Raw genomic sequence first — 23774 nt, 5'->3', positions numbered from 1 at the left:
TGAAACAAAAATAGAAGGAATGAAGATAGGAAACATGAAACAAACAACAAAAACAAGAGAAATAAACAAAGCAAGGAGGAAAAGAGAAATGAGGGACAGATTGGTGAAAAAATTAATAAACTGAAGCAACTTAGAGAACAAATTGAAGAAAATGTTCCATACTTATTCAGACCTGGGTTCAAACTTTCTGACTGCGTATTAACTCTGGTGGCAAAGTAAAAAAAAAAAACCACGCTGCAACAAATTAAGATCATTAGCTTACTTAGATTCGCGTTAACGTAAACAAAAGTTATTTCGAGCACGAAACGTTTAATGACACTATTAAACTTTGCTATATTTCATGAATTGTCCTACCAGAGAAGAGACGTCTAAACACATTTATCTCTCACCGTTTACGAAACGGAACGCAACAGACGCCTATGTTACCATGGTGACGGGCAAGGGGCGAGGACAGGGGCGAGCGCGTTCCGTTAAATTCCGTCAACTCACAAAACTCAGACCGGAAATACGTAGTTTGGGTTTTAAAATAAGAGTCAAAACATACACGCACGCGTGTTTTTCCGTTTTCTCATGAACTTAATTAAAAAAACTTAATAGATAAACTAAAACGTATATCAGAATATTTCTATTCAGCAAAAACACAGACAATGCCGCACATTTATCCATGCAACAACCTCATAATTTTATTTTGAAATTTAATGGAGCTACTGTAATGTCAGCGCTCCTCAGTTTGTCCTATCCAGAACACTATTATGTTAGATTTAAAAGTCTCATATATCAGCTGCATAACAGCAGGGATGTTGCTTTTTGTTCAGATCAGCTATGCAGCTTGGAGCTTGGACGTAGATGGGCATTCTCGCGGAAAAAGGAAACATGATGAAGAAAGTTGGACTGATCGGGCTGCTGCTTTTACACCAGGTAAAGAGAAGTACACCTGCTTTATTGCAATGCCTGAGAATAAAAAAAAAAAAAAATCCAATAGTATTTTGTTTTACAGGCTAGATCGTCACCAGGTTGCACTCCTCATGTCGATCCTATGAAAGAGGAAGAAAAGTGCATGAAAAATATCATATTGGTCAGGGAACAAAAAGCAAAAGGTAAATCAATACAGTTTTTAATTTTGTTAAAATGTTCTCTTCCTTTTTCACGTGTGCATTTTTTTTTGACAAAAACGACCTCCTTTTCAAATTAGCATTTTACACTAAAATGAGGTAAATGTTTCATAATTTGGGCCTTTACAGAAATTTCACGTTATGTTTTAGTGACAGCTAGTGGTCATATAACAACATGAATTAAAATATGATTTTCGGGGCAACTTTAATCTTAATTTAGACCATTAACTCTTCTTTTTTTTTTTTTGCATGTATTAATTTTTCTTAGCTGCTTTACTGCTACAAGTAAACATGAAACTTGTCATTCTTGTTTTATGTGTAGTAAACAGCAGTGTGTATTGTGAGGGAAAGTGGGAAGACATGCACTGCTGGCCACCCGCCTCTCTGGGGGAAACAGTCTCGCTGCCATGCCTGGATATCTTTGGGCGTGTTTCAAAAGGTGAGATGCAAGGGCGATGACGCACATTAAGAAACTGTAAACCATTACCTGCACCTCGTCCCACTGGTTAATTATTTCCATAGAAAACTAATTTGTCTTCGGATGGGACAGAGTTTCTTCTTCCTCTTACCGTCTCTATCCAAACAGCTATGTGAAGCTTGTGTACACAAAAGACTGGGCAACATGTAAGAGTGCTGCGTGTTAAAGGGATAATAAATTATCTAAACAGCACACGAAAGTGATACATTAATGTCCTTGTCGCCTTTAATTTATCACCTAGGTTCAATATTCTGAATATAGACACTATGAACACCATTTACCTTTTGCCAGTCATTCCTTGCATGCAGGTATTTCTGCAAGGTTACAGTCAAAAGAAGGCAGGAAGGAGTGATTTTATTGGTATTTTGCAGGTGAAGTGCATAGCAACTGCACCAGCAATGGATGGACGGGTCTTCTCTCCCTACATGAGGATGCATGTAGCTACGCTTTCAATGACTCACTTAAATATCTAGAACATGTAAGTAGTTTTCAATTTCGTAAAAAATAAAAAAAGACATTATTTCATGCAATACCCCTAAAAACTTCCCTTATTTTCCTGCTCAAAGTCCTCCTGTTTTCCGACTTATAAACATCAACACACATCTCCCATGACAACAGGGAAACAGAAAGCAATGAAATAATAAAAATCAATACTATAATGAACTTGTTAAGAAACTTTGTTATATCCTTGAGATATTCAGAAGAGTTTATATATATATATATATATATATATATATATATATATATATATATATATATATATATACACACACATATATATATATTTCTAGGAAGATGTTATAAGTGTTTAAAACTAATTTCTCTTCCTCAGGACTCAGCTTCCCATTGGTTTTTCTCCTATGTGAAGACCATGTACACCATCGGATACACACTCTCCCTTATCACTCTTACAATCGCTATCACCATCTTCTGCTTCTTTAGGTGAGAAATATTTCCTTTTTTTCCCTGTTGTCCTTCCATCAACCACAGACCGCTCTGTAAAACCCTCCAATGCGTCACCTTTGGCCTGTTTATTGTCATCGGGTGAAGCACAGCCGAGCCCGCCTCTAAAGCAGAGTTGATATATTCTGCAGGAAGCTGCACTGTACAAGGAACTACATCCACATCCAGCTGTTTGTCTCCTTCATCCTGAGAGCCATCTTCATCTTTATCAGGGACGGTCTCCTTTTTACAGATTCAGAAGGCTACGACTGCGACAGATCCACTGTAAGGATGACAGGCGATCATTTTAAATAAGAAAAGAAAGAGTTTCTTGCCACTGAAATGAGACGGTCTCTTCTGACACAATTTTCTGCAGGTGGCTTGTAAGATTGTGTTGATGTTCTGCAACTACTTCATCCTTGCCAACTACAGCTGGCTGCTGGTGGAGGGTCACTTCCTGTTCACTCTGGTGAGCCGATCCTTCTTCTCGTTGAAGAAACACCTCGCCTGGTCCATCCTCCTGAGCTGGGGTACTGCAATATGATACGTCTCACAGTTTTGTCTTTGTTTTACCTGTAAACATATGCTTTAAAGCTCAACGCTGTCTCTGAAATACTGCATTCCTAAATGTCTTACAGGCGTACCATTTATTATTATTGTCTGCTGGGGATGTGCTAAGTATTTTTTTGAAGATGAAGGGTAAGAAACTAAAATATTCATCAACCATCTACTTAATTTTAGATTTCTAAATGTCAGAAATTATAATTATTTCTTATTTCTTGGGTACAGATGTTGGGAAAGAAGAAAACATGAATGGATTTGGTGGATACTCCGTGTGCCAGTTCTTCTCTCCATATGTGTAAAATATTTGTTGTTTTAGAACATACTTCTGGAAATAAAATTTGTAATTTTTAAGTACATGTAGCTATATCGCAGTGCTAATTGGCTGTGCTAATTAATTAATTAAATAAATGGCTAGCTAGCTTAGCTTAGGAACCAAAGTAGTTCTTGGCCTAGTTATGTTCAATGACTAAACATGCAGCTAAAACCTAGCCTCTGAAGTACAACCCAGACTATTTAAAATACATTTTTCATATTGTGAAGGGAAAAAGAAATATTGTAGGCTATACAGTGGTGCAATTGGTAACATTTATCTGGGTATTTCTAAATGGAGTTCACGTTTTCATATCTTGGGAAATAAAATGGCTCAATACTATTGGATGGCATCGTTAGCTTACCTTAGAGTATTTATGCATCTAGGTAATAAGCTACCACCAATAACTTGTTAGCTTAGCTTAATTTATTTCAAGGAAAGGCTCTAATGAAGCTGTTGGCCTGGTTATGTCTGAAGATTTATTATTGAACAAATAAATGTGGCTTTGTAGCCTTTTCAAGTCAATGAGCTAAGACGCTGCTGCTATTAATGCCAATGTAAATCTAGCTAATGCAAATATGTCTTTAGCTGACAAGCATTGAAGTTGGTTGACTCTTCTCAGCTACCCTAAAAGACAGGTAGATGTCAAACCAATCAAATGCTAAATCTGAATTTTTTAAATATATATTTTTTCTACTTATTTTAGGTGAATCTCATCTTTTTCTTGGGTATTTTGAGGATACTGATCAGCAAACTCAGAATGTCAGACGCACACCGGAGCGAATTCAGTCAGTATATGTGAGTCTTTTTCACTATATTATATCCAACGTATTTTTGTTCTGGTGAGTCGGAAGCACTGCATATTTATATTTGGAAGTAAAAATTTTACAATACAGTTTTTACAGTTGTAAAAAGTCAGAAAGACTTCCTGACAACTTAAGCCAGAATTTTTTTTTTTTTTTTTACTGAAGAAACTGTTTTGTTTTTTTTTCTTTAACAGGAAGCTGATTAAGTCCACATTTTTCCTGGTGGCTCTGTTTGGACTCAACTGCATTCTGTTTGTTTTCATACCCGTCAACGTCAGCATCTCTGTATTTAAGATCTGGACGTCTGCGGAGCTGGCGCTCTCATCCATACAGGTACGTTTTGCTCACATCATTCAGGTCCCATTTATACCACACCTAAATAATAAAGAAATGACTCAAACAGAACCTTACTGTGACACAGGAAGTGAACTAAATTATTTTAAAAAGCAGCACACAGTGTTGCAGCCAGGGGTTGGGCGTGACTGGGCCTGAATAGTTTACGTCCACTGCATTTAAAACAAGCAAAACAAATCTATTTGGGTAAGTATTTTTTCACAGTGCTGTTAAATCCCATAATCTCAATGTGTAATCCTGTTGCATCTCCCAGGGTTTTGTGGTCGCTGTTCTCTACTGCTTCATGAATGGAGAGGTAAAATCTGAACCGTCAGCCACAATGCGAACCTTGTGAAGCATGGACCCAACCGGGCAGCGCTGTTGTTGTTGGTCTTGTATGTTTCAGGTGCAGCAGGAGTTTAAGAGGCGGTGGAAAAGATGGAAGCTCACCCGGCACCTGCCCAGCCGGAGTCGACAGCATCACGGCTCCATCAGCCAGATTGGATCGCCTCACACGCAGGTCTCCCTGCTGCCCTCTTCTCCTGTCAGTCTTACGAACACTGGATTCCCTGCAGACACTCTGGAGATGTGAACATAACTCTGTGTAAGAACTTTTCTTGTAATCCCAAAGAACAGTTAAGAGCTATTTGCCTATGGGACAAATTTGATTAAAAATGAAAATTTGTTTGCTTTGTTAAGGCTTGACCAGACCAGGGAAAGTCCCAAAAACATATTTAATCTACATTGCAAACATTTTCAGAAGAATAAAAGGTATTCTAAACAGCGAATGCTCTCATTGTGATGAGAAAGCATGACTCGTTTAAATTGTAATATTTTGACTTTTTATTTAAAGAATATCCATAGTTTGTAGCTAACCTTTTCCATTTTAGCTTCGTATTATTTATATAATGACATTTCAGATCATTTCAGAGCCAGAAGATCATTCATGCACACAAAAAACAAACTGGTGGTGGAACAGCTGTAGCGATATTAGGCTACAATAGATTAACCTTTGCATTTGTTGGTAGCTTACATATAAACAAAAAGGGCAACAGCAGACAGAAAATTTTGTAAAAACACTCTTTGTTTTAATTAAAACATCTAATAAACAGTTGAAAGGATGGTTTGTTTGGATGAGACCAAAATCTGGCAGAGACATCAAACATTACCTGGAAAAAAGCCCTTGAGGTTAATGGCCAAATTGCAGGTGTGTGTACAGTAAACAGTACATTCAGTTTATGACAGAGAAGAGAGGATATGATGTCTGAGTGCTGCAGTTTTCCATCAGGACCCCATCAAAAGCTGCCTGCCCTGAATGAAATTAACCCTTAGTGGTATTTTCAGGGGCTTCATAAGAAAAGAGTTCATGAATTTTAAATCCTTAAACATGACAATTTGGATCCCATACCTTTATGCCAAACAAGTAAAGTATGTGTTTCACATTTAAAAAGATGAATTAAATCATGAATCATGAACAGTTCAGCTTTTACTCTTATTTTAGTCCTAGATCGTATAATGAAAAGTTTCCATAAACATTAGATAGTAATTTTCACAATTAAAAAAAAAAAAAATGAGCAAAGTTTTCTCTGTCTTTTTTTTTTTTTTAACAGAGTCCACATCACAAAACCTGACACATTGTACCATCTGGAAAATAATAAATTCCTTTTAAGCACTTAAAGAGGAATACATTACATCATCATTGGCTGCTTGTAAAGAAAAATATATTAAAGATCCAAAACATTTTAGTCTTTCTGCACAACATTGCTTTTTATATACCGACATAACTCACTTAAGTGACTTAAGAAAAAAATATTTGAGACTTTTACTTGAAAACATAACAGGATTGAAGTAAATATTAAGCAAAATACTGCATACAGGTACATCTCAGTAAATTAGAATATAATCAAATATGTGGGTTATAGGTTGTATATTTTATAGATTCCTTATAGAATGCTATCAAGTTTCCTTGTTCATGAAGCTGGCTGTTCAGAGTGCTGTTCCAAGTATATAAGTGAAAAATTGTGTGGAAGAAAAAAAGTTTGGCAGTGGTACACTGGGAAATTCATGTTTTACTCGACAGTCGAGGTAAAAGACTATAAAGCTACGAAACTGAGAAAAAAATGTTTTAATTAGAAAACTAAAATGGTCTTCTGATGTTTTATTTCAAAAACAAAAATCAGACACTCAGTTTTTCTTATGCATTTCTTTATTGTTGTATTTCTTAAGACTCTATATTCCATATTTCTCTTTTAGCTTTTCCACCAACTTCACATAAGCTGCCATTGCTTCTTCTTTGGATAAACCTGTTGGTTTGGGAAACAGACAAAGCACATAATTCTTGATGGTTTGGTTTAGTTTTAGACTCTTTCAAAGATTTAAATCTACATTTTGTTCAACCCTACATTGATTTGTTGTGCTGAGGTATTTGTAATAAAGTTTGATGAATCCAACCTTTCTTTGCGTTCCATGCATCCCATTTTGCTTTTCCTGTAAGATCGAATATCCCTGGTCGTTCTGTGGAAATAAAGAGCCTTGCATTTAGCCTCAAGCGACTTCAAAACATAATTAAAGTCAGTACAATTTAATTTAATAGACCCACTAATATGAGATAACTGAACTTTAAACGTTCACTGTTCATATCAGGCTTATGAAGTGTTATTTCAAAAAGGATCATCTCAACTTTTTTTAACCAATGTGCCACTCAAACACAGGCCTTGAATTTAAGTTATCTGAAATAAAACAAATATAAGACTCTATAAATATTTTTTAAAAGTTGCAAAAGTACATGCTTGTTTGCTTTGTCTGGAGATAAATGCTGAATGTCCTTGAATTTTATTCTACATGGTTGAGACAGTCTGCAGGGCTTTTTTGGGCATTTGTTGCCCCCTGCTGGGCCCTTTGGGTTGTGGCCCGGTGATGTTTGGGTCAACATACATTCTTTGAATATTTTTGTCAGTCATGCATAATTTTTCAAATTATAGTTTGCCGAGTATGGTTTAACTAATCTTTACTTATAATGCCAATATTAAGTTTTAATCTAATGATAGACAGTGAAGCTTTGAAACTAAAATAAGAAAAGAAAACTATAATTTCCTTAATATTGCAAAATGAGCTGCTTTGTGTCAATTGTAACTAAAGCCTTCGCTGCACTTGACCTGTTCAGCTAAATCTGAGTTAGAAGACTGTTTTATGGACGTTTTAAAAGGTTGCAATGAATCTGATGTAATCTGAGGTGTAGGATCCAATATTAACTGTTTAAAAAGAAACAGAACATGTAAAAGTTTCTGCAGATAAGCTTTGAAAATGCTGGATTGCTGATATACGGGTTCATATGAAGACGTTATGTTCAATAAAGTCTGATAAATAAGATGCTTCGTTTAAACTACATACTCATTGTTCATAATCTGAAATCTCACTTATCAAACCTGTTTTTAAGAAAAAATAATTTCAACCCCACCCTGTCCAAACAAGGGATACAAAACATCCCCACTACATACACTCACCCGTGTTCACGTCTCCAGCAGTGGCTTGTTTATACAAACCATAAATTGCACTCATTTCTCCTGAATCTGGCTTTTGTCTCAAGACCTTCACCTCCTCTGCTGCTTTCTTAAATGCTTCCTGGAAGAGAGGAAGGAAACGGAGCATTAAACCTGACAGAGTAACCTATGAAAACCACGGGAGACTTGAAGCAATCAAACTCAGAGATTGGAGAAAAGTCAGCTCACACGAAGCAGATCGGTTTGGTTACATGGCAGGAAATAAAAGTGGTAGTTTAAAACAAAATGCACTTACAGACATGGTGACAGGGTGTAAGGCTTTGCTGCTGCTGAAACTTCCAACTGTAAGTCTTGCTCAACTCGTCCTGCAAGCATGTCACGCGGGAAATAAGCTAGGAAAGTGGGGAGGGATTTCCTGGTTGACAGCGGCAGGTAAGCGGTATGTTACACCCTATTGATCCCCAATCAGCATAACAGAAATAATCAAACTTTAAGCTTATTTATCATTTCACAAGTTTTTGTTGTTGTTTTGTTTTATTTTTTTGTGTTTTATTTATTTATTTTTTTCCGGATTGGACCGAAAATAAAACAGTGACATTTACGGTGCAGTTCAGAAAACTGCCACAAGATGGCATCATCTGGATATGTAGCGCCTAATAAAGTAATGTCTATGGATATATTTGCCCTCTTAGCTCAGTTTAAAGGTTGTTACATTTTAAAGCCTGCTGGAAATCCCTTATCTACATTCATATTGAGCACAAGCATAGAAAACACATTACTGTACAAAAATCAAATCAAATTAAGTTTTATTTGTATAGCACCTTCCAGCAAAGGTCAAAGTTTACATTCTTTTATTGGCAACAGTTAAATGGCAGCATACAGAAATCACTTTATGTCAGAAAACAATAAAGAAGTAACATTATACTTCAACCCAGATGCTGTAGTGTTGAATTTTGCATCATTAGAACAAAAATGAACTACATAACTTTCACTCTATCGTTCCAGTTTTAACTTAAGGTTCACACCTGAACTACAAGTTTTAAAGTTTAAATACAAATCTGAAATGTATTCAATCCCCTTTTATGTAGATATCCCTAAATAAAATGCAGCAGAATCACTTCACAGTCTGAAACTGATGAGACATTTAGAACAGATTTATTCTTTTTACTTTTATTTTTCTAGTTTGATTGTCAAAGTTATTTTGGATGTGTTTTGAAGGCAGCTTTAGGAGAAAAATAAACATGCATTGCTGCATATGTCATATTTGCACAATATTTAATAAAAAAAAAAAGGGAACCTATAAAGAACAAAGATCACAGGGAAATGAATTGAGCAAAAAATCAAAATATTTAAGTAGAAACTTATTTTGGTTTCTTGAGCTACAACAGCTTAGTCTGCTGTGGAACAATGTTGCAGCGTTTTCTGAAGAGCGAATATCATTCTTCACTGTGATTGACACTAAAATAGAGCAAACAATAAATTAAAGAAACAGCAGTCATCTCTGACAGCATTAAGTGTTTAAGGTATCCCTGGCTGGATGTCCCTCAGGCTCTTGTTGAGAAGAACTTCAGTCTTCTGACAAATTCCAGCATAGTATAAATATTTTATCTTCTCTGTGTTGATAATCCACCTTGTTTCTAAGAGCAGCAGCGTTTCTCACACATTACTGACGTTCTCCACCCCGTTGCGGCAGTCTTCGGCCGGCAGCATGAAGCGGATGTGCCGGTTCCTCTCCCAGCCGCGGCGGATCTTCCTGAGCCGCCCGGCTACGCAGGGCAGGCAGAGCGCTGCGCGGCCCAGCAGGACCATGAAGGGCAGAACCAGGACCAGGACGAATGTGGGGGGCATGTAGAAGTGGTACCGTGCAAGAACAAAGGCCCGATTCCACCCGTAGAAGAGCGTGTGGGCGGTGGCCATGAACAAGGCGCAGTAACCAAGTGTAGACTGCGAAACATCAAGCAAACATTAAAAAAAATTTAATGAACACTACATAACATCAGAAAAATATGTAATTGTGATGCAGCTGCAAACTCTTTGGGGCGTGTCTGCAAACTACCCATAAAATGCATCATGTGTTTTGGCAGAGACAGAGAGTCAGCAAGTCCATAGCGTTAGCTGACTGTGTTAGAGGCTACAGCAGAGCCTGAGGACACATGCTGACCCACCACTCCTGACCTAAAGAGACCCCACTGGTGTTTTCCTCTGTGACTGTGACTGACTGAGCTGCTTACTAGACCTTCAGGGGCCACAAGCCACCACAAACATCCCAGGGTTGTCTGGGCTACAGAGCAGGGGTTAAAAGAAAACAAAAACAGTCTTGTTTTTCTGTGTGGAATCGACTGGAGTATTTTAGCTTTATATTTATGCAGTTCATCCAAAATGGAACCCTTTACTCTTTCATTGCAGGTGTTTAATGATTTTGAGTCTTTATTTGTACCAACAATGCTACGAAGAAAAGACAGAAGAATTACCTTAAGGAAGAAATTGTTTCTGCCTGTAAATCTGGGAAGGGTTGTCTGGCTTCTACCAAATAATTTCAAGTTCATCATTTTAAAAAAGAGGAAATGTTTTAGACAGCTGCCAGTTGTTTCTGTAGCAGATGTTTCAGAAAATTCATGCAATGCTCAGAGAACCTTCAACAACTCAACAGTTTCTTTTGAGACTCTGGAGTTTCAGTTCCCAATGTGTTAAATGGTAAAAATCGTGTGTTTACAACTAGAAAAAACTGAGCAGATGAAGAAGACATGATTGTCTGGAAAAAAACTTAGGTTTGCAAGAATCTGCCTTGAGAGCAAAGAGGAGAGGTTAACAGCACAGAGCCATGTTTGGTGAAAAACAGTATATGAGCAGAAACACCTCATCCAGACTTTTGTTGTGTATTTAGCAGGCCAATGAGCACGCTTATCCTGCAGCTTCGCCCAGCGACTCTACATGTACCGAGCGCAAACTCGCCTTTCCTCTCGTCGCCACGTGACTAATCTGACGGCCAGCGGATTACCAAGAGATGAAAGTGGGGTGGGGGGAAATGCAGCACAGGGAGACTGCGAGTCCTGGAAGACCCCAGGCCTCGCGGAGGGAAGAAAAGGAAGTGTGTGCATGCTGAGTCACAACACTTTGGTGGCTTTGTCACAGGATAAGTTTAGCTGTGAATCTGGGGCAGCTGTGGGAGCGGAAAAGCTTGGTGTTTACATGTGTGGGACATTCAGAGTCTTACTTACAGGAGGAATAGTGTGTCTCTGAGGGGATATTACCTTGGAAGTGAAACTAAAAGTGAAACATACCTGGATGAAGCTGAACTCCCTCCAGTTGATGGTGCCGGCAACTGAAGGAAGAGAGGTGACCGCCAGCAGGGAGAGCAACCCGAGGGCCATGATGCCCACGGAAAGGTACAACTCCATCCTCCACACTTCCTCATCCACCCAAGAGTCCTGGACACCAAGCACATTTTATGGCACTGCTTAAGATCAAGACATCTAGCTCCACTGTGTCTTCACCCACCTGCTTGTAGGCCATGTTGGACAGTTTAAACTGGGCAGACTTCCTCAGAGGAAGACACAGGCTGTAAACGGCGTGCAGGACGGCGCACAGGAAGCTACAGAGTCCCAGCTGCTTCCTGCTGAGCAGCCAGCGGTCCAACCAGTTGGGGAAGCGATTGTACTTGGTCCCTGACCACAGCTGAAGGAAGGCAGCCAACAAACCAGGCAGGTAAACCAATGCCAACATCACCAAGGCCACCGATGGTAGGGTGACGTTCACCACTTCTATGGGCATTTTGTAGAAGGCGCTTTTGTGCTCCGTGATGAAAGGATACAACACATCCCGGATGAAGTTGTACAGGTAGAAGAAGATGAAAAGGATCAACATGCAGAGGACAGGGAGGCGCCAGGACGGGAATAAGTAGAGCGGCAGATTTTCGATCTCCAGAGAAGAAGAAAGGAGGCCCATGTCGACGGGGATGAAGCCCATCCTATGGCAGATTGACTTCACTAAGTTCTTGGCCGTTTGGCTGTTGCTGCACAGGAAAACCTGCAGGCAAAAACATGAAACAATCCATTTATTGCTTCCAAAAACATTTAAGTCAATAAGCAAACCATCACTGGAAACTGATGATGTTTCCTACCTGCCTGCCTCCATCTCGGGCGCCCATCTGCAGCGTCCAGGCAGATACGGTGTTGAACCCCTTAACCACGAAGCTTCCAGGGAAATAGTCTGCCAGGAGCTCGGCGTTGGATGGACGCTTATGGTTGATGCTTAAACTGTTGCTAACATCCACCAAGGTCTTTCCAGCTAGCGTCTGCTTCAAGTCCATCAGCGTGGAGTGATGCTCAGGGTAAACTGCGACAAAGATCAAGTCTGCCTTGTTGGCTGCTTCCAACTGGGTGGTCACCTGGAACGCAGACGTTTTTAATGCTCCAGTGGTTCAAATGTGATTATTTTCAAACTGATGGACAGGAAAGTAGAGGTGAAAAGGAATTGGTGTGTAGCTCATTTGTCAAATGTGGTGGTTAGTGTGTTATGATTTGGGCTGGACTCTTCTTAAGCTCCACTAAACACCTCCAAACCAGTAGAGACGTTTCATCCAAACAAGATAAAGATCCCAAACATGATTCTCCTCCATCATGTGGGAAGATTCTTTAACAGCTAAAATCTATACCAACATTCTTCACAATATGCAAAGGAGGCCATTCAAAAGGGAAATCCCCTGAAACCAATGTGGCTCAGAGAGTCACCAGCACCCAGCACCTTGTGTCTGTGAATCACAGACTCCAAGCAGCCACTGCATGCAAGTGACCTGCAACAAAATAGTCAAGATGACTGTTTTGGACAGATAATCCCTGGATTTAGGAGGTATTTTCATTTCAACATGGTGAAACTGAAATGTCTGCAAGTCTTGAATGTGCACACTGGATTGCTGTTTAAAATATTTATTTGAAAATATGAAGGGGATATCTTCCTAAACATTACAGAAAATTCTATAGTTATTACTTCATCTTTATAATCTGTATATGATGTTTTGTCATTTTTCAAGCACAAACTTTTGTTGATGTATTTTCTTCAGCCCCCTTTAGTCTAATACACCTACATAAAACTTAATCCAACCAGCTCAGAGAGATTTAAATTTGTAAAATGCAGCTTTAACCTCAATAAATTATGTAGTCATGATAACAAAAGTAATTACCCTTCGTGGGAAACGAATGATGTATAATCATCTCCAGAAGGAAAGAAACAAAAACACCAATTACACAAAGAGTGTGTGTATCACCTCGGCCTCCTCCGGGAACAGAGCTACGAAGCGTGTGGGGGTCCGACTTCCCACCACGACTTGGTAGCCAGAGGCCACCAGCCTCCTGGCCAGTGAGCGGGAGAAGTCTCCAGTGCCCAGGATGCCGATCACCGGGCTGCTGGGATCCGGCACGGCATCTTCAAAGTGTCTGGCTCCCCCGTCGCCTCTTTCTAGAATTAAACGCCTTGCCATCTCATCAGGCATGATGTGCTAGCAAATCTACAGACATCAGACAGGATCATGGGTTAGATTAATGATTACGGGATTTCCTCAGATCCAAACTGGACATTATTGTCTATCAAGACATTAATCTGACAAAAGCTGGAATAAAAGTAACACTAATAATAGATTTGCCGGTGGGTTTCTATCTGACATCTGTCTGCTTGTTTTTAGAACAGAGAAGCCTCATTCCTATTATCTGAGTCTCAGCTGGCATGTCCTACATCTGTCAAAGCTGCTGCCACCCAACATTAGCAGAAATGGATATCAGGCAGTCTAAATATGGTAGCAGCTACTTCCATGGTTAGTAAATAACCAACTCACTTAAAACTCTGCATTATGTTAACTTCATGCCGACTTTAGAAGTCTGTCAGTTTTGCCAAACTTCTCTCCAGAGTTAAAGTCAACACGTGTAAGGACGTTAAGGTGCAAAACCGCGAGTAATCAGGAAACCGTCTGTATTATATGTTAAGAGTTGTTTTAAAGCAGCTAAAATGTGTTTATTAAAGTGTTTAATAACACTGTTTCTTAACCAAAACAGAAAAACTACTTAAGCCACCATGCTGCCTGTCCTTGGCTGGACTTGTGGAAACTTTACTCTCCTTTAATTCGAAACCAACAAAGTAAAAAATAACGCAAACATCTCGAGAAATCCCTCAGAAAACCAACACTGACGCTTCAGCAGCTTTCTAAAAGTCACAATTGTACTTACAGACAGCACTTTCTTCTACCCGCGTCTCCGTTTTCAGTAAACTGCAGCGGGTTCTTCCTCGTTGGATGACGCAGCAGCCAAAGCCACGCCCCCGCATGTCAGGATAAGATAAAAGAGAGTGCGTGACTTACGCTGCGTGCTGCAGGTGACAGCGCGTGACCAACTCGGTGTTTAGAGCGTCATTTGCAGTTTAGGACAGGTAATAAAATGCAAATAAACAACAAAAACGTTCACGATTTTATGGAAGTTTTCAGTGGGACAGTTTTAACTAAGATAATTTGAGGACAATACTATTTTTTTCATATTTTAAAATGAATAAATAGGATAATATTTCTGCTTCAACCAATGTAAAGCATCCTGTTTGGTGAATAATTGTAAGGAGAGCTTAGACAGTGACAAAAAGAATGTTATGCAATTTTATTTGTTGGTAAAACTATTTAAATCAAAAATGAATTAGCTGGAGTTAAAATAGTTAAAATAATGTAACCAATCATTTAAAAAAAGACAAATTTGACTGTTTTAACACATTCCTAAACAGATACCTAATCCTGAAACCATCATATACTGTAGATGCAGGAGGCGCTGTTTCTTCTGTGTACATTATGTTCTACAAATACAAAACAGAAGACAAATAATATACAAATTTCGAAAACTGTGATAAGTTGGGACTACAAAGTTTTTCCCCTCGTTTATTTTTGCACTGTATGCCACTGTGGGAAGCATTGGTGTTTATATAGGTAGTGAAGTCTCATGGTGAGGCATATTAGTGCCACCTGGTGTTAAAAACTTCAAAAACAAAAGATTTGCTGATCGATTTCAGGCAAAAATCAGACTGTCCCAACATCTAGACTTACAACCATCAGAGATCAGCGCATAAAAATGAGAACAAGTATATCTGGGGAGATTGTAGACTGTAGAGTGTATTACAAGCTGGTTTGGTGACGCACCAGTAATTAGTAAGATCTAGTGTGTAAAGCACTAGATGTTAATTTAATCTCAGAACTCTCAACATACCACCCCTGTTGTCAAAGGATTAAACACAATTAAGAGCTGATTAGCTCATATTAGCAAGCTAACACTAATGTAAGAGGTAATTTGGCTCCCATTACACCTGTTAAATATAAGCAGGTGTTAGCATTGTGAGCACATGATGACAGTAGCCTTCAGCTGCTTTTGTATAACAATACTTAGAGGTTTGAGGCTAATCTCATATACCCTCTGTCTGAAAATGGTTTTAATATTGAAGTCCTCCTGTTCCCCTCCTGTTTGCAAAGCTGGTGTATTTGATAAACTGGCCTTGGGATCGGTAGAAAAAAACCAAACGCGTGTTAAAAAGATGTCTGACCGCAGGTTACACACTGTCACCATGACTTCATCATGTCTGCCTTTGCCACTTGCAAAAGGTTGAATCCCTGAGGCGGGCTGTGCTACATCAGTGTCGCCGCACACAAATATGTACGTTCTCACACACGAACCCTTTTCTTCCCTCATGCTCTCTCATGGCTCTCTGGTGGCTTCATGTTTGTTTATTTCGCTCAGGGTTGCAGCTTGCTACATCCATATTTCAATTTTGAGTTTTTCATTTATATATCAGTAAATTGCGTCTTCTGATAAATTGCTAAATTAATCAGAAGACGAGGTAAAATTGGTGAATATTGTGCCACGTGAGGAAATGAAAGGGCATAAACATTTGGCCTGAGGTGGACCTCTGACAGGTGTTCACTATCATCAAGGAGCGTTTTGTTTTATCCGTGCAATCGAGGACACAGGTGTCTTCAGTGGGCTTCATGTGGGATCAGGGTCACGCAGTAAGACAGAAGCTGATGTTGCAAGTTCTCATAGCTGTCTTGTTGTGGTTCACAGATGGCTCATTTACACATATGAGCTGTGACGTTTGATTCACAATAAGTACAACAAGTTTCACTAATGCAAAACGAACAGAATGACAATGGCTGACCAACGATTCCTTCATAATTCAGTCCGAAAAGCAATTAAATCTTTATAAAGTAGCTGGAGCAATTAAATCTTTATAAAGTAGCTGGGTGTCTTTTTTACTGACTGATATAGCAGTGCCTGGCAAATGTATTCAAACCCCTTAATCAACCAACACAAAATAGTGCACAACTTTAATGTTGTTTTTTTTTGCAAACAGAAATCAAAACAAGAAGAGTGTTCTTTTCTTTTCAGTACCTTTGGGTCAATCACTTGTAGAACCACTTTTCACTGAAGCTGTGGGGTATGTCTATACATTTGAGCCCTGGTTTCCACAATGTGCAGAATTACACAGTTGAAACCTAGCAGAAGCTAACATCTACCATCATTTGTCTCCTAAGGGTACAGCCAATCAGTGCTCAGGAACACAAATGTAGCTCCTGGATTGGCTGCTTTGCAAACGCCAGCGATTAGCATGTCTAGTAGCATTGCACTCTGGTATCTTAGCTATCCAAGCTGCATTTTCTTTTCAATATTTTGGTTATGCGCTATGAAAACTTCTGTAAATAGTCAAAGCAGACCTTAGATCCATGAGCATTCAAGTTATGGCACAGTTTCCTAAATTGATTTAGTTCTAGACTTTCTATCAAGATCATGCTTTGACCTAATCATTCCACTGTAGCTCTGGATGTATCTTCAAGGTCATTTTCAACTGGAAAGTGAACTTTCACCCCAATCTGAAGCCATAGCCTTTTTCCAAGATTCTCCTGTATTTTACTCCATCAAGTCTAACCAGCTTCCCTATCTCTGAACGGAGAACAGAAAAAATGATGTCGAGTGATTTGCAATGTTAGTTTACTACCATGCACACCACCTTACACCTGCTACCAGTTACTCCGCTGAATGGAAAATCATCCAAAGTCAAGTAAGCTGCTGGTGACAGTTCTCTTCTTTGGCCTCACCGTAAGGTTTGTGTGCATCATGCAGCAGTGCAGTGTGATTACAAGCATGACGGAGCTGCAGGCTGGGATAATCTAAGAGGCTGGAGTGCATAATGCAAACAGTGTGTTGTGTTTGGCTCACCACAGCCTAAAGACACAGTTCACTGTACTAATCCTTCCTAAAGGTCATGCTGCGCATTAGGAAAGAGGATGTGCTCCATGTGCATTTCTGCATATTTTTAGTGGGTTTGTTTTTGTATGTTTTGTGTATTACTGGAGCTTTAAAGGGAAATGAAAAATGTAAAACAAGATGGGATGTTTTCATTCTGGCCGGTGTGGCGTTTCCCTCAGATTTTTCAACTTTGGTTTGAATTTCCCGACCAGCTCTCGCTGCTCATCGTGCTTTTTCTCACTCTGGGATGCCAGCAGTGGCTGCCTCCGTGTTCTGCAGAGTTACAGCTGAGCTGAGCACGAGCTGGAATTGGTTGGGGGTGATGCGGGGGGGTTCGGCTAAGCCTCGTCTTCAACCTCTGAAGATTTCTTCACGTTGCCTTGAGCTGTAAAGCCTCTGTTGTGGATGTGGGGCCTGCACTCCAATTCCAGGTGCTTAGCTCTGCTGGCCCCGCACTTTTGAAGTATTTAAGGTCCTTCAAGGAATGTTTTTAACAATTACCAGCTTTTATTAAGCATCCCTAAAGCTTTTATGCCCAGTTAATGGTGGAAACACAATTATTAATCAGCAGGTGTGGTTAAAATCCACACAATTAGCAAGAGTTCAGTGGTCTTGGAGGAAAACCGAAAACGAAGGCTAAAAAGGCATGTCAGACACATCTGCATGCACTGGGGTGCTGATTTGCATGGGATGAATTTTAATTTGATAGCCAATCTAAATTCGAGGCCTGTGGCCCTCAGCTGCATGAAACAAGACATCAAATATGTCCCTGCAGTCACAGAGAGCATGGAGCTGAGAGTGTCGACCGCCAGCAGACATCCCTGGTCTGCATCCAGCATGCATAAACTGCCCCCTCTTCCCCCTGTCCGTCTCTCCCTCCATGAGTGTGTGTGTGTGTGAAGTGACCAATGCAGTCAGTCAGCTGATGACACCATTGTGAACCTGCCCTCAGCCATATGAAGTGACTTTGAAAGTGTCCCTCTTGGTCTGAGTCAAATATTTGGTCATGAATTTAGCTCCTGCGAGTTTAAGCTCTTCATTAAATCTGACTTTGACCTGGATTCATTCATGTTTAAAAGGAAAGTAACTAATCACACGCGTTTATTTAGATACACCTGAGTGGCATGTCGGAGTAAACACACCGCCTGCAGTTCAAACAACTTTAATCAGTTTAATTCGTTTCAAAGGATGATTTGAACCCATTAAACTCTCTTTAACTTCTTCGACATGCAGCCAAAAATAAGTACAAGTCATAAAAATGTGGAAAGAGGTTTCCCTTTTCCTTTTGTTAGAAGGATCAAAATTAAAAAGATTTCCTGTTACATTTTGAAATACTATGGACGAGAACTTTTTATTTCAAAGCATAAAAATGTATTTTATTCTGATTATTTTTACTTGCTCAACAGCAAACACTTTTTCTCGTGAAACTATCATATTGGTTGGATATTTGAAGAAAAGTATTGGCAGCTGGTTTATTAATAGAAACATAAAGAATTTTCTAACATGTACCGTATTCAAATTGCAGTTGCGAGTTGCTTAAGCTCATTCCAAGAAAGATTATTATTAATATATTATTTTAAAATCAGCAATATGGTTTTATGCATATCTTCACAGATGCTGTTTGGACAAAGAAATAAATCACATTCATGCATTTCCTTGCTAAGTTAGATAACTACAAATCTGAGATAAATTAAGGTTGCAAATGAAAATGGCTGCTCACGTTTCTGTGTTGGAGTGACCCAGTCAAAGTTGACATAAATATTTAATTGAAAATCTGTGACAAGAAAATATATTTGCAAAACTAGAAGAGACATACAGCAAAAGTGAATTGTTTCTACAAAGTACAGACTCAGAAGGGATTGAAAACAAATGAAAGCCACATTTTATGATTATTTGTAAAACATTTTAATTGCATAGTTTTTTTCTTTTTTGAAAAAAAAGACAGTCCTTATTTGAGTGGGTTATGTTCCGCATGTTAATGTAGGTTTAATCAACCAATATAAAGTTGTAAAGGAAACACGTTCCTTTACAATATGCTTCCTGTCGTTAGAGTTGGCACTGATGTTCATTATTGGACTTGCAGAATCGCTGAACTCAAAATTTCCTTTTCACAGCATCACTTCGTGTCTATTTTCCAAATGATATCCAGACAATCCATCCATGCGTACATGCTGCTGTTTTAATTTGAAGTGCTGCCTTCCGGTCTTCTTTTTGCAAACAGCTGGACGCAGCTGTGCGCAGCTGTCTGCGCGCCACCCCTCCATCCAGCCAAGACGCGCGTCTCCCGCTCGGTCACAGCTGCCCAGGGGATTGAAGACACGGACTGGAGTGGTGGAGACACTAATGCGTACTTCCCCAACTTCACTTCTTTTGTTTCTGTCTGTCTTTTTACCCCCCACTGATAACAGTCACAATTGCCCTCCAGCGCGGCTCGACGGGTTTTCTGGCGTCCATTGGTCCACGCACGGCCCGGAGGAAGTGGTCCGTGGTCTTCGCAGTGACCGCTGTCGCCATGGTCCTGCTGGCTCTGACCATCGCTGTCCCACTGCTGCTCCTCCGCTCCCCGGAGACCTCCGCTCACTACTACGAGATGATGGGCACCTGCCGGATGGTTTGTGACCCATACAGCCCCAAACCGGGGGGAGCCACTGCCATGGAGGTGAGCCAGAACGTGAACGGAGTCGCTCCACTGCCGCCCATGGCGCAAGGGACCCGCGGCGAGCCCGGGCGACCCGGGAAGCCCGGACCCAGGGGTCCACCGGGAGAGCCTGGCCCCCCCGGACCGAGGGGACCACCGGGAGAGCGCGGGGACAATAAACTGGCCTTCACCGCTTTAGCCGGAGCTGCGGGGGCCGGTGACACGGTCGAGGGGGACGGAGCGAACTCCACTGTGAGCGGCTACAGGATCGCATTTTACGTGGGTCTCAAGAACCCGCATGAGGGATATGAGGTGCTGAAATTTGACGACGTGATCACAAACTTGGGGAACCACTACGACCAGAGCACCGGGAAGTTCACCTGTCATGTGTCCGGAATCTACTTCTTCACCTACCATGTGCTGATGCGCGGGGGGGATGGCACCAGCATGTGGGCCGACCTGTGCAAGAACGGACAGGTAGACTCCAGCTCAGAGCGCATGCATGGCACTGCGTGGCTCTGATCAATGGACACAGTTTTAGGATAAGGTCTCAAAACTTAGCTTGTTTAGCTGATCAAACACCTTTATTTGAACCCGGTTCTCTTCTCGAAAAGTTGATCAAAATTTAAAAAGCTGGGTTACATTTTACGCACCAAGTGCGCACCGCATGGCGCAAACCTCCCGTTGTATCCCTTTAACTTCACAGTTTAAATGAGTAAATAAATTCAATCTTCATGTTCTATTCACTTCTAGTTCTGTTTGCTCTCATTTCCATAAAAGGTGCTTAACGCAGCAATCCTCCGGATGAGGTTTTTCTTTTCTCTTTTCATTTTCAGCTGCAGATTGACGCATTTCGAGGGCAAAAGTGCCACAATACAAATCCATACATCGTGGAACAAAAAAGCGATTTATACCTGATCATTTAAATAACATTTAAAATAAATGTACACCTATTTAATAACATTTTTGAATACACGATTATCCAATCATCACTGAAAATCACAAATTTGTAATTTAAGATGTTAGAAATTCAACATGGTTGCTATGGGCAACTCCGCCCTCAACCTAACCCCGCCACCCAGGGCCACCGGGAATCGATAAGGGATGGCTGGATGCCCATTAAGAGATATTTTATTATTAATTTATATGATCTAATACGGTTATGACAGAAGTTTCATACTTGCTCTGATATTAAAGTAATATCATATTACCATAAGAGGTTAACTAATCAAAGGTCCACTTGATGAGGTACTGTGGCAATTTAAAACATCCTAAAAATGTCTATAATTTATAAGAAAATTCAGGTTTAAAAGTGCAGAAACAAAAACACACACAAACAAATGAATCAATTTATTAGTATTTTAATGTATTATGTATTATAATTTAATTAAAAGATGAAATCATGTATGATTTTTGCAGTGTTCTGTAAATAGTGTTCATTTCCTGTGAAACATTAATATAAAATAATGTTCACAGTTACTTTTGCTTGTCATCTGTTTAGTAACACTGGTTTAAATCAGTGAACCTGAACCTGGAACATTAAGTGAATAATATTATGTATAACAAATTTAAGTTTGACATTTGAAACCATGACTTACAATTTTTTCATTTTATTCAATTCTGGCCTTTTTTGGCAAATATTCATGATAGGTTCAATTCAAATTTTTCTAAGCAGCCCAGTCAAATTCGATTACATCCTACAGCTTTAATGCTAACATATTTCCTCTTGAATCAACATTTGGAGGTTTAAAATTAGAATCTAACAATTTTCCGCACCACTGCTGTTTTACTTTGCCTCTCAGGTGCATGTGAACTTTTCCACTCGGTCTTTACATCCTGAGTTTCTTTTTATCTTGTTGAACCAGGTACGGGCCAGCGCCATAGCCCAAGATGCAGACCAGAACTATGACTACGCCAGTAACAGTGCTGTGTTGCATTTGGACTCTGGAGACGAGGTGTATGTTAAACTGGATGGCGGAAAAGCACATGGGGGCAACAACAACAAGTACAGCACCTTCTCTGGCTTCATCTTATACCCCGATTAAACCCTCCACAACAGGCGCTTTGGACTGAAATTGTCTCAACTAAAGGTTAATTATGTTTTTTTTTTTCTTCTTCTTTTGCACACCTGTTCAAGTTTACAGAGCTATCTGAACCCTATATGCTGTAAAAACTAATTGAAAGATTTTTGTATATGACATTTATTTTAACTGGAGTTTAGATAGAGATTGCTATAAAACTGTGACTGATATCTCAGTGTGAGAAAACTCATGTTCCTGGTGATTTACGACACACCATAAAGAACCCGGGAGGAAATGTTCCTGGAGGAACGTCTTAAAACCATTTGAGGAAAATAACGACGGGCCTTAAAGATTATTGGCATTTCGCTGGTTGTTTATAAGGCACCTTGTGCAATAACAGCAATATTTAAAAAGAAATATGACCATATTAAGAGGACTGTCGGTGAGGCACTATTTAGTGACCTGTTCACAACACTGTAACTTAAATTTTGGGGCAAAATTACAGTTTTAATGTGATGATTGACTATGTATGCTGAAATGAAACAGTGCTGACTTTTTACAGAGTTTCATCAAAACACCAGAAGAAGTCTCCTTTATTATTTAATGCTTAGTAATATAATTTCCCTGAGGGATATCAACACAATATTAAATAATTAGTTCTCCTTGTGAAAAGCAATTTCTAATTGGAGATTAGAATTAGAATTAGAATCTAACAATTTTCTGGCTAAGTGAGCACTTAGCTTACTGGCACTTAGCCAGTAAGCTAAGTGCTAATATATTATTATCTTCACCAAGTTGAACATTTAGGGACTGATTTTGTACATATGTAATGTAAGTGGATAAAACAAGATTATTTAATGAAGGTATAACACAGCTTATCAAAGCTATGCATAACAAATTACTTGCTGTTCCAGTAAAAGTTGTGTTTTTGTGTAATAGTGACATCAAAACCATTAAGAAGCATCTCCAGAACAAATTTAGCAAATCAAATTTGTTTCACTTTTTCGTTAGCTATGCTGAATCAGCCTTTGTTTTCCCAACACTGTTCAAATTTTAGTTTGTTTTTGATCAGATTAATCTCATTTTACTCAGTAGAATACTTTGCATAAGAGGAAGTTACTTCACAATTTTTGTACTGTGCTATCAGCTAGCTAGTTAGCTGAAGAAACTGTAATAAATACAACAATACGGACCAATCTTTACTGTTGAGTTTCCTCATACCTATTTCACATTTTCTGAATCTTTTGTTTACTTAATAACATCAAAGCGTATGTAAGTCAAAACGAGAAAATCACTTTAAACTTAAATACAAAATCAGACAAACAGAAAGCTATTGCGACTGAGCAGGGTTAGCATGTTTAACATGGTAGCATATTAGCGGTTAGCCTACAAGCTAAATCGGTGCTGTGAATATGTTTTTCTAAAAAAATGTAAAGTGATTATCAGTACAATAAATGATTTAGTGTTTTGTTGAAATCCTTCAGCCAAAATATATTATTTATATCTTTAGCAACAATAAATTAGATGTTTTATTTTCAGTTGAAAGCAAGCAGGTCATTATATGTGTAAATAAGTTAAACATTATAGTGATTTTCACATCTTGATGTACGTGAAGATGTAAAAATTACTGTAACAGTTAACTTCTGTATCATGATGTCAATCATAGCATATTAGGAGAATCCTAACAAGTGCACAGTTTTTCCTCTGATACAGTAAGACTTGAGGTCAGCAGTTGTTTATTTGTCTGCTAGTCTGAAAGATTATGCAAATCCTACTGAGCCAAAATTTACGATATGTGATGTAAAGGTGA

General features: G+C 39.3%; 5 protein-coding genes across 14 annotated transcripts in view; 2 read left to right on the top strand and 3 right to left on the bottom strand.

Moving 5' to 3' along the window:
• The window catches only part of cfap221 (cilia and flagella associated protein 221), a 35615-nt gene extending 35171 nt beyond the window's left edge, over nucleotides 1-444 (bottom strand). For 3 of the 7 annotated variants that reach the window (XM_015030853.1, XM_015030855.1, XM_015030852.1), the window contains exon 1: nucleotides 173-379. In XM_015030853.1, the coding sequence (XP_014886339.1) occupies nucleotides 173-254 (82 nt within the window). In that variant the 5' untranslated portion in view covers nucleotides 255-379. Of the gene's footprint in view, nucleotides 1-172 lie in introns of all 7 variants that reach the window. The other 4 variants (XM_015030856.1, XM_015030858.1, XM_015030859.1 and 1 more) reach the window with 3 other exon arrangements.
• Nucleotides 445-547: 103 nt separating this feature from the next.
• On the top strand, nucleotides 548-6101 carry sctr (secretin receptor). Of its 2 annotated transcripts, none has more exons than XM_015030861.1 (13): nucleotides 548-918; nucleotides 998-1097; nucleotides 1435-1551; nucleotides 1962-2068; nucleotides 2423-2532; nucleotides 2685-2817; nucleotides 2909-3062; nucleotides 3171-3231; nucleotides 3322-3391; nucleotides 4113-4204; nucleotides 4491-4545; nucleotides 4820-4861; nucleotides 4952-6101. In XM_015030861.1, the coding sequence occupies exons 1-13, from the start codon at nucleotides 847-849 to the stop codon at nucleotides 5135-5137; spliced, it is 1299 nt and encodes a 432-aa protein (XP_014886347.1). In that variant the 5' UTR covers nucleotides 548-846; the 3' UTR covers nucleotides 5138-6101. The 2 variants fall into 2 exon arrangements, with proteins under 2 accessions (XP_014886347.1, XP_014886346.1); XM_015030860.1 differs by having other exon boundaries at nucleotides 4407-4545.
• Nucleotides 6102-6733: 632 nt separating this feature from the next.
• LOC106946500 (acyl-CoA-binding protein) lies at nucleotides 6734-8475 on the bottom strand. The gene is made up of 4 exons (XM_015030862.1): nucleotides 8341-8475; nucleotides 8049-8166; nucleotides 6997-7059; nucleotides 6734-6848 (listed from the first exon to the last, which is right to left on the bottom strand). Exons 1-4 carry the CDS (start codon nucleotides 8344-8346, stop codon nucleotides 6775-6777), a joined length of 261 nt encoding a protein of 86 aa, XP_014886348.1. The 5' UTR covers nucleotides 8347-8475; the 3' UTR covers nucleotides 6734-6774.
• Nucleotides 8476-8834: 359 nt separating this feature from the next.
• Nucleotides 8835-14350, bottom strand: LOC106946496 (STEAP family member 3, metalloreductase). 3 transcript variants are annotated; one of them, XM_015030849.1, is made up of 6 exons: nucleotides 14261-14350; nucleotides 13309-13548; nucleotides 12166-12432; nucleotides 11544-12071; nucleotides 11327-11473; nucleotides 8835-9989 (listed from the first exon to the last, which is right to left on the bottom strand). In XM_015030849.1, exons 2-6 carry the CDS (start codon nucleotides 13531-13533, stop codon nucleotides 9702-9704), a joined length of 1455 nt encoding a protein of 484 aa, XP_014886335.1. In that variant the 5' UTR covers nucleotides 13534-13548; nucleotides 14261-14350; the 3' UTR covers nucleotides 8835-9701. The 3 variants fall into 3 exon arrangements, with proteins under 3 accessions (XP_014886335.1, XP_014886336.1, XP_014886337.1); XM_015030850.1 differs by having other exon boundaries at nucleotides 9724-9989; nucleotides 11327-11493; nucleotides 11541-12071; XM_015030851.1 differs by having other exon boundaries at nucleotides 9724-9989; nucleotides 11327-11490.
• A 5167-nt stretch (nucleotides 14351-19517) lies between these two features.
• On the top strand, nucleotides 19518-22012 carry c1ql2 (complement component 1, q subcomponent-like 2). Its single transcript, XM_015030848.1, has 2 exons — nucleotides 19518-20420; nucleotides 21809-22012. The coding sequence occupies exons 1-2, from the start codon at nucleotides 19818-19820 to the stop codon at nucleotides 21986-21988; spliced, it is 783 nt and encodes a 260-aa protein (XP_014886334.1). The 5' UTR covers nucleotides 19518-19817; the 3' UTR covers nucleotides 21989-22012.
• Nucleotides 22013-23774: the final 1762 nt, after the last annotated feature.

The sequence above is a fragment of the Poecilia latipinna genome, unplaced genomic scaffold (assembly GCF_001443285.1).
Source record: "Poecilia latipinna isolate Pla-1442-1.1 unplaced genomic scaffold, P_latipinna-1.0 Scaffold194, whole genome shotgun sequence".
NCBI lineage: Eukaryota > Metazoa > Chordata > Actinopteri > Cyprinodontiformes > Poeciliidae > Poecilia > Poecilia latipinna.
Note: the sequence above shows the minus strand (reverse complement) of the source record. Positions and strands in the feature narration are given on the sequence as shown.

Bases quoted from the DNA above. Each gene is read 5' to 3' on its own strand.
- sctr (XM_015030860.1), top strand. From the start codon at position 847: ATGGGCATTCTCGCGGAAAAAGGAAACATGATGAAGAAAGTTGGACTG. The intron at 919-997 runs GTAAAGAGAAGT...TTTGTTTTACAG, and splicing joins GGCTGCTGCTTTTACACCAG to GCTAGATCGTCACCAGGTTG. The intron at 2,818-2,908 runs GTAAGGATGACA...AATTTTCTGCAG, and splicing joins ACGACTGCGACAGATCCACT to GTGGCTTGTAAGATTGTGTT.
- LOC106946500 (XM_015030862.1), bottom strand. The intron at 7,060-8,048 runs GTGAGTGTATGT...TTATTTCCACAG, and splicing joins TGCTGGAGACGTGAACACGG to AACGACCAGGGATATTCGAT. The intron at 6,849-6,996 runs GTTGGATTCATC...CCAAACCAACAG, and splicing joins TGCATGGAACGCAAAGAAAG to GTTTATCCAAAGAAGAAGCA.
- LOC106946496 (XM_015030849.1), bottom strand. From the start codon at position 13,533: ATGCCTGATGAGATGGCAAGGCGTTTAATTCTAGAAAGAGGCGACGGG. The intron at 12,433-13,308 runs GTGATACACACA...TCTGCGTTCCAG, and splicing joins TGTTCCCGGAGGAGGCCGAG to GTGACCACCCAGTTGGAAGC. The intron at 12,072-12,165 runs GTAGGAAACATC...TTTTGCCTGCAG, and splicing joins CCCGAGATGGAGGCAGGCAG to GTTTTCCTGTGCAGCAACAG.
- c1ql2 (XM_015030848.1), top strand. From the start codon at position 19,818: ATGGTCCTGCTGGCTCTGACCATCGCTGTCCCACTGCTGCTCCTCCGC. The intron at 20,421-21,808 runs GTAGACTCCAGC...TTGTTGAACCAG, and splicing joins ACCTGTGCAAGAACGGACAG to GTACGGGCCAGCGCCATAGC.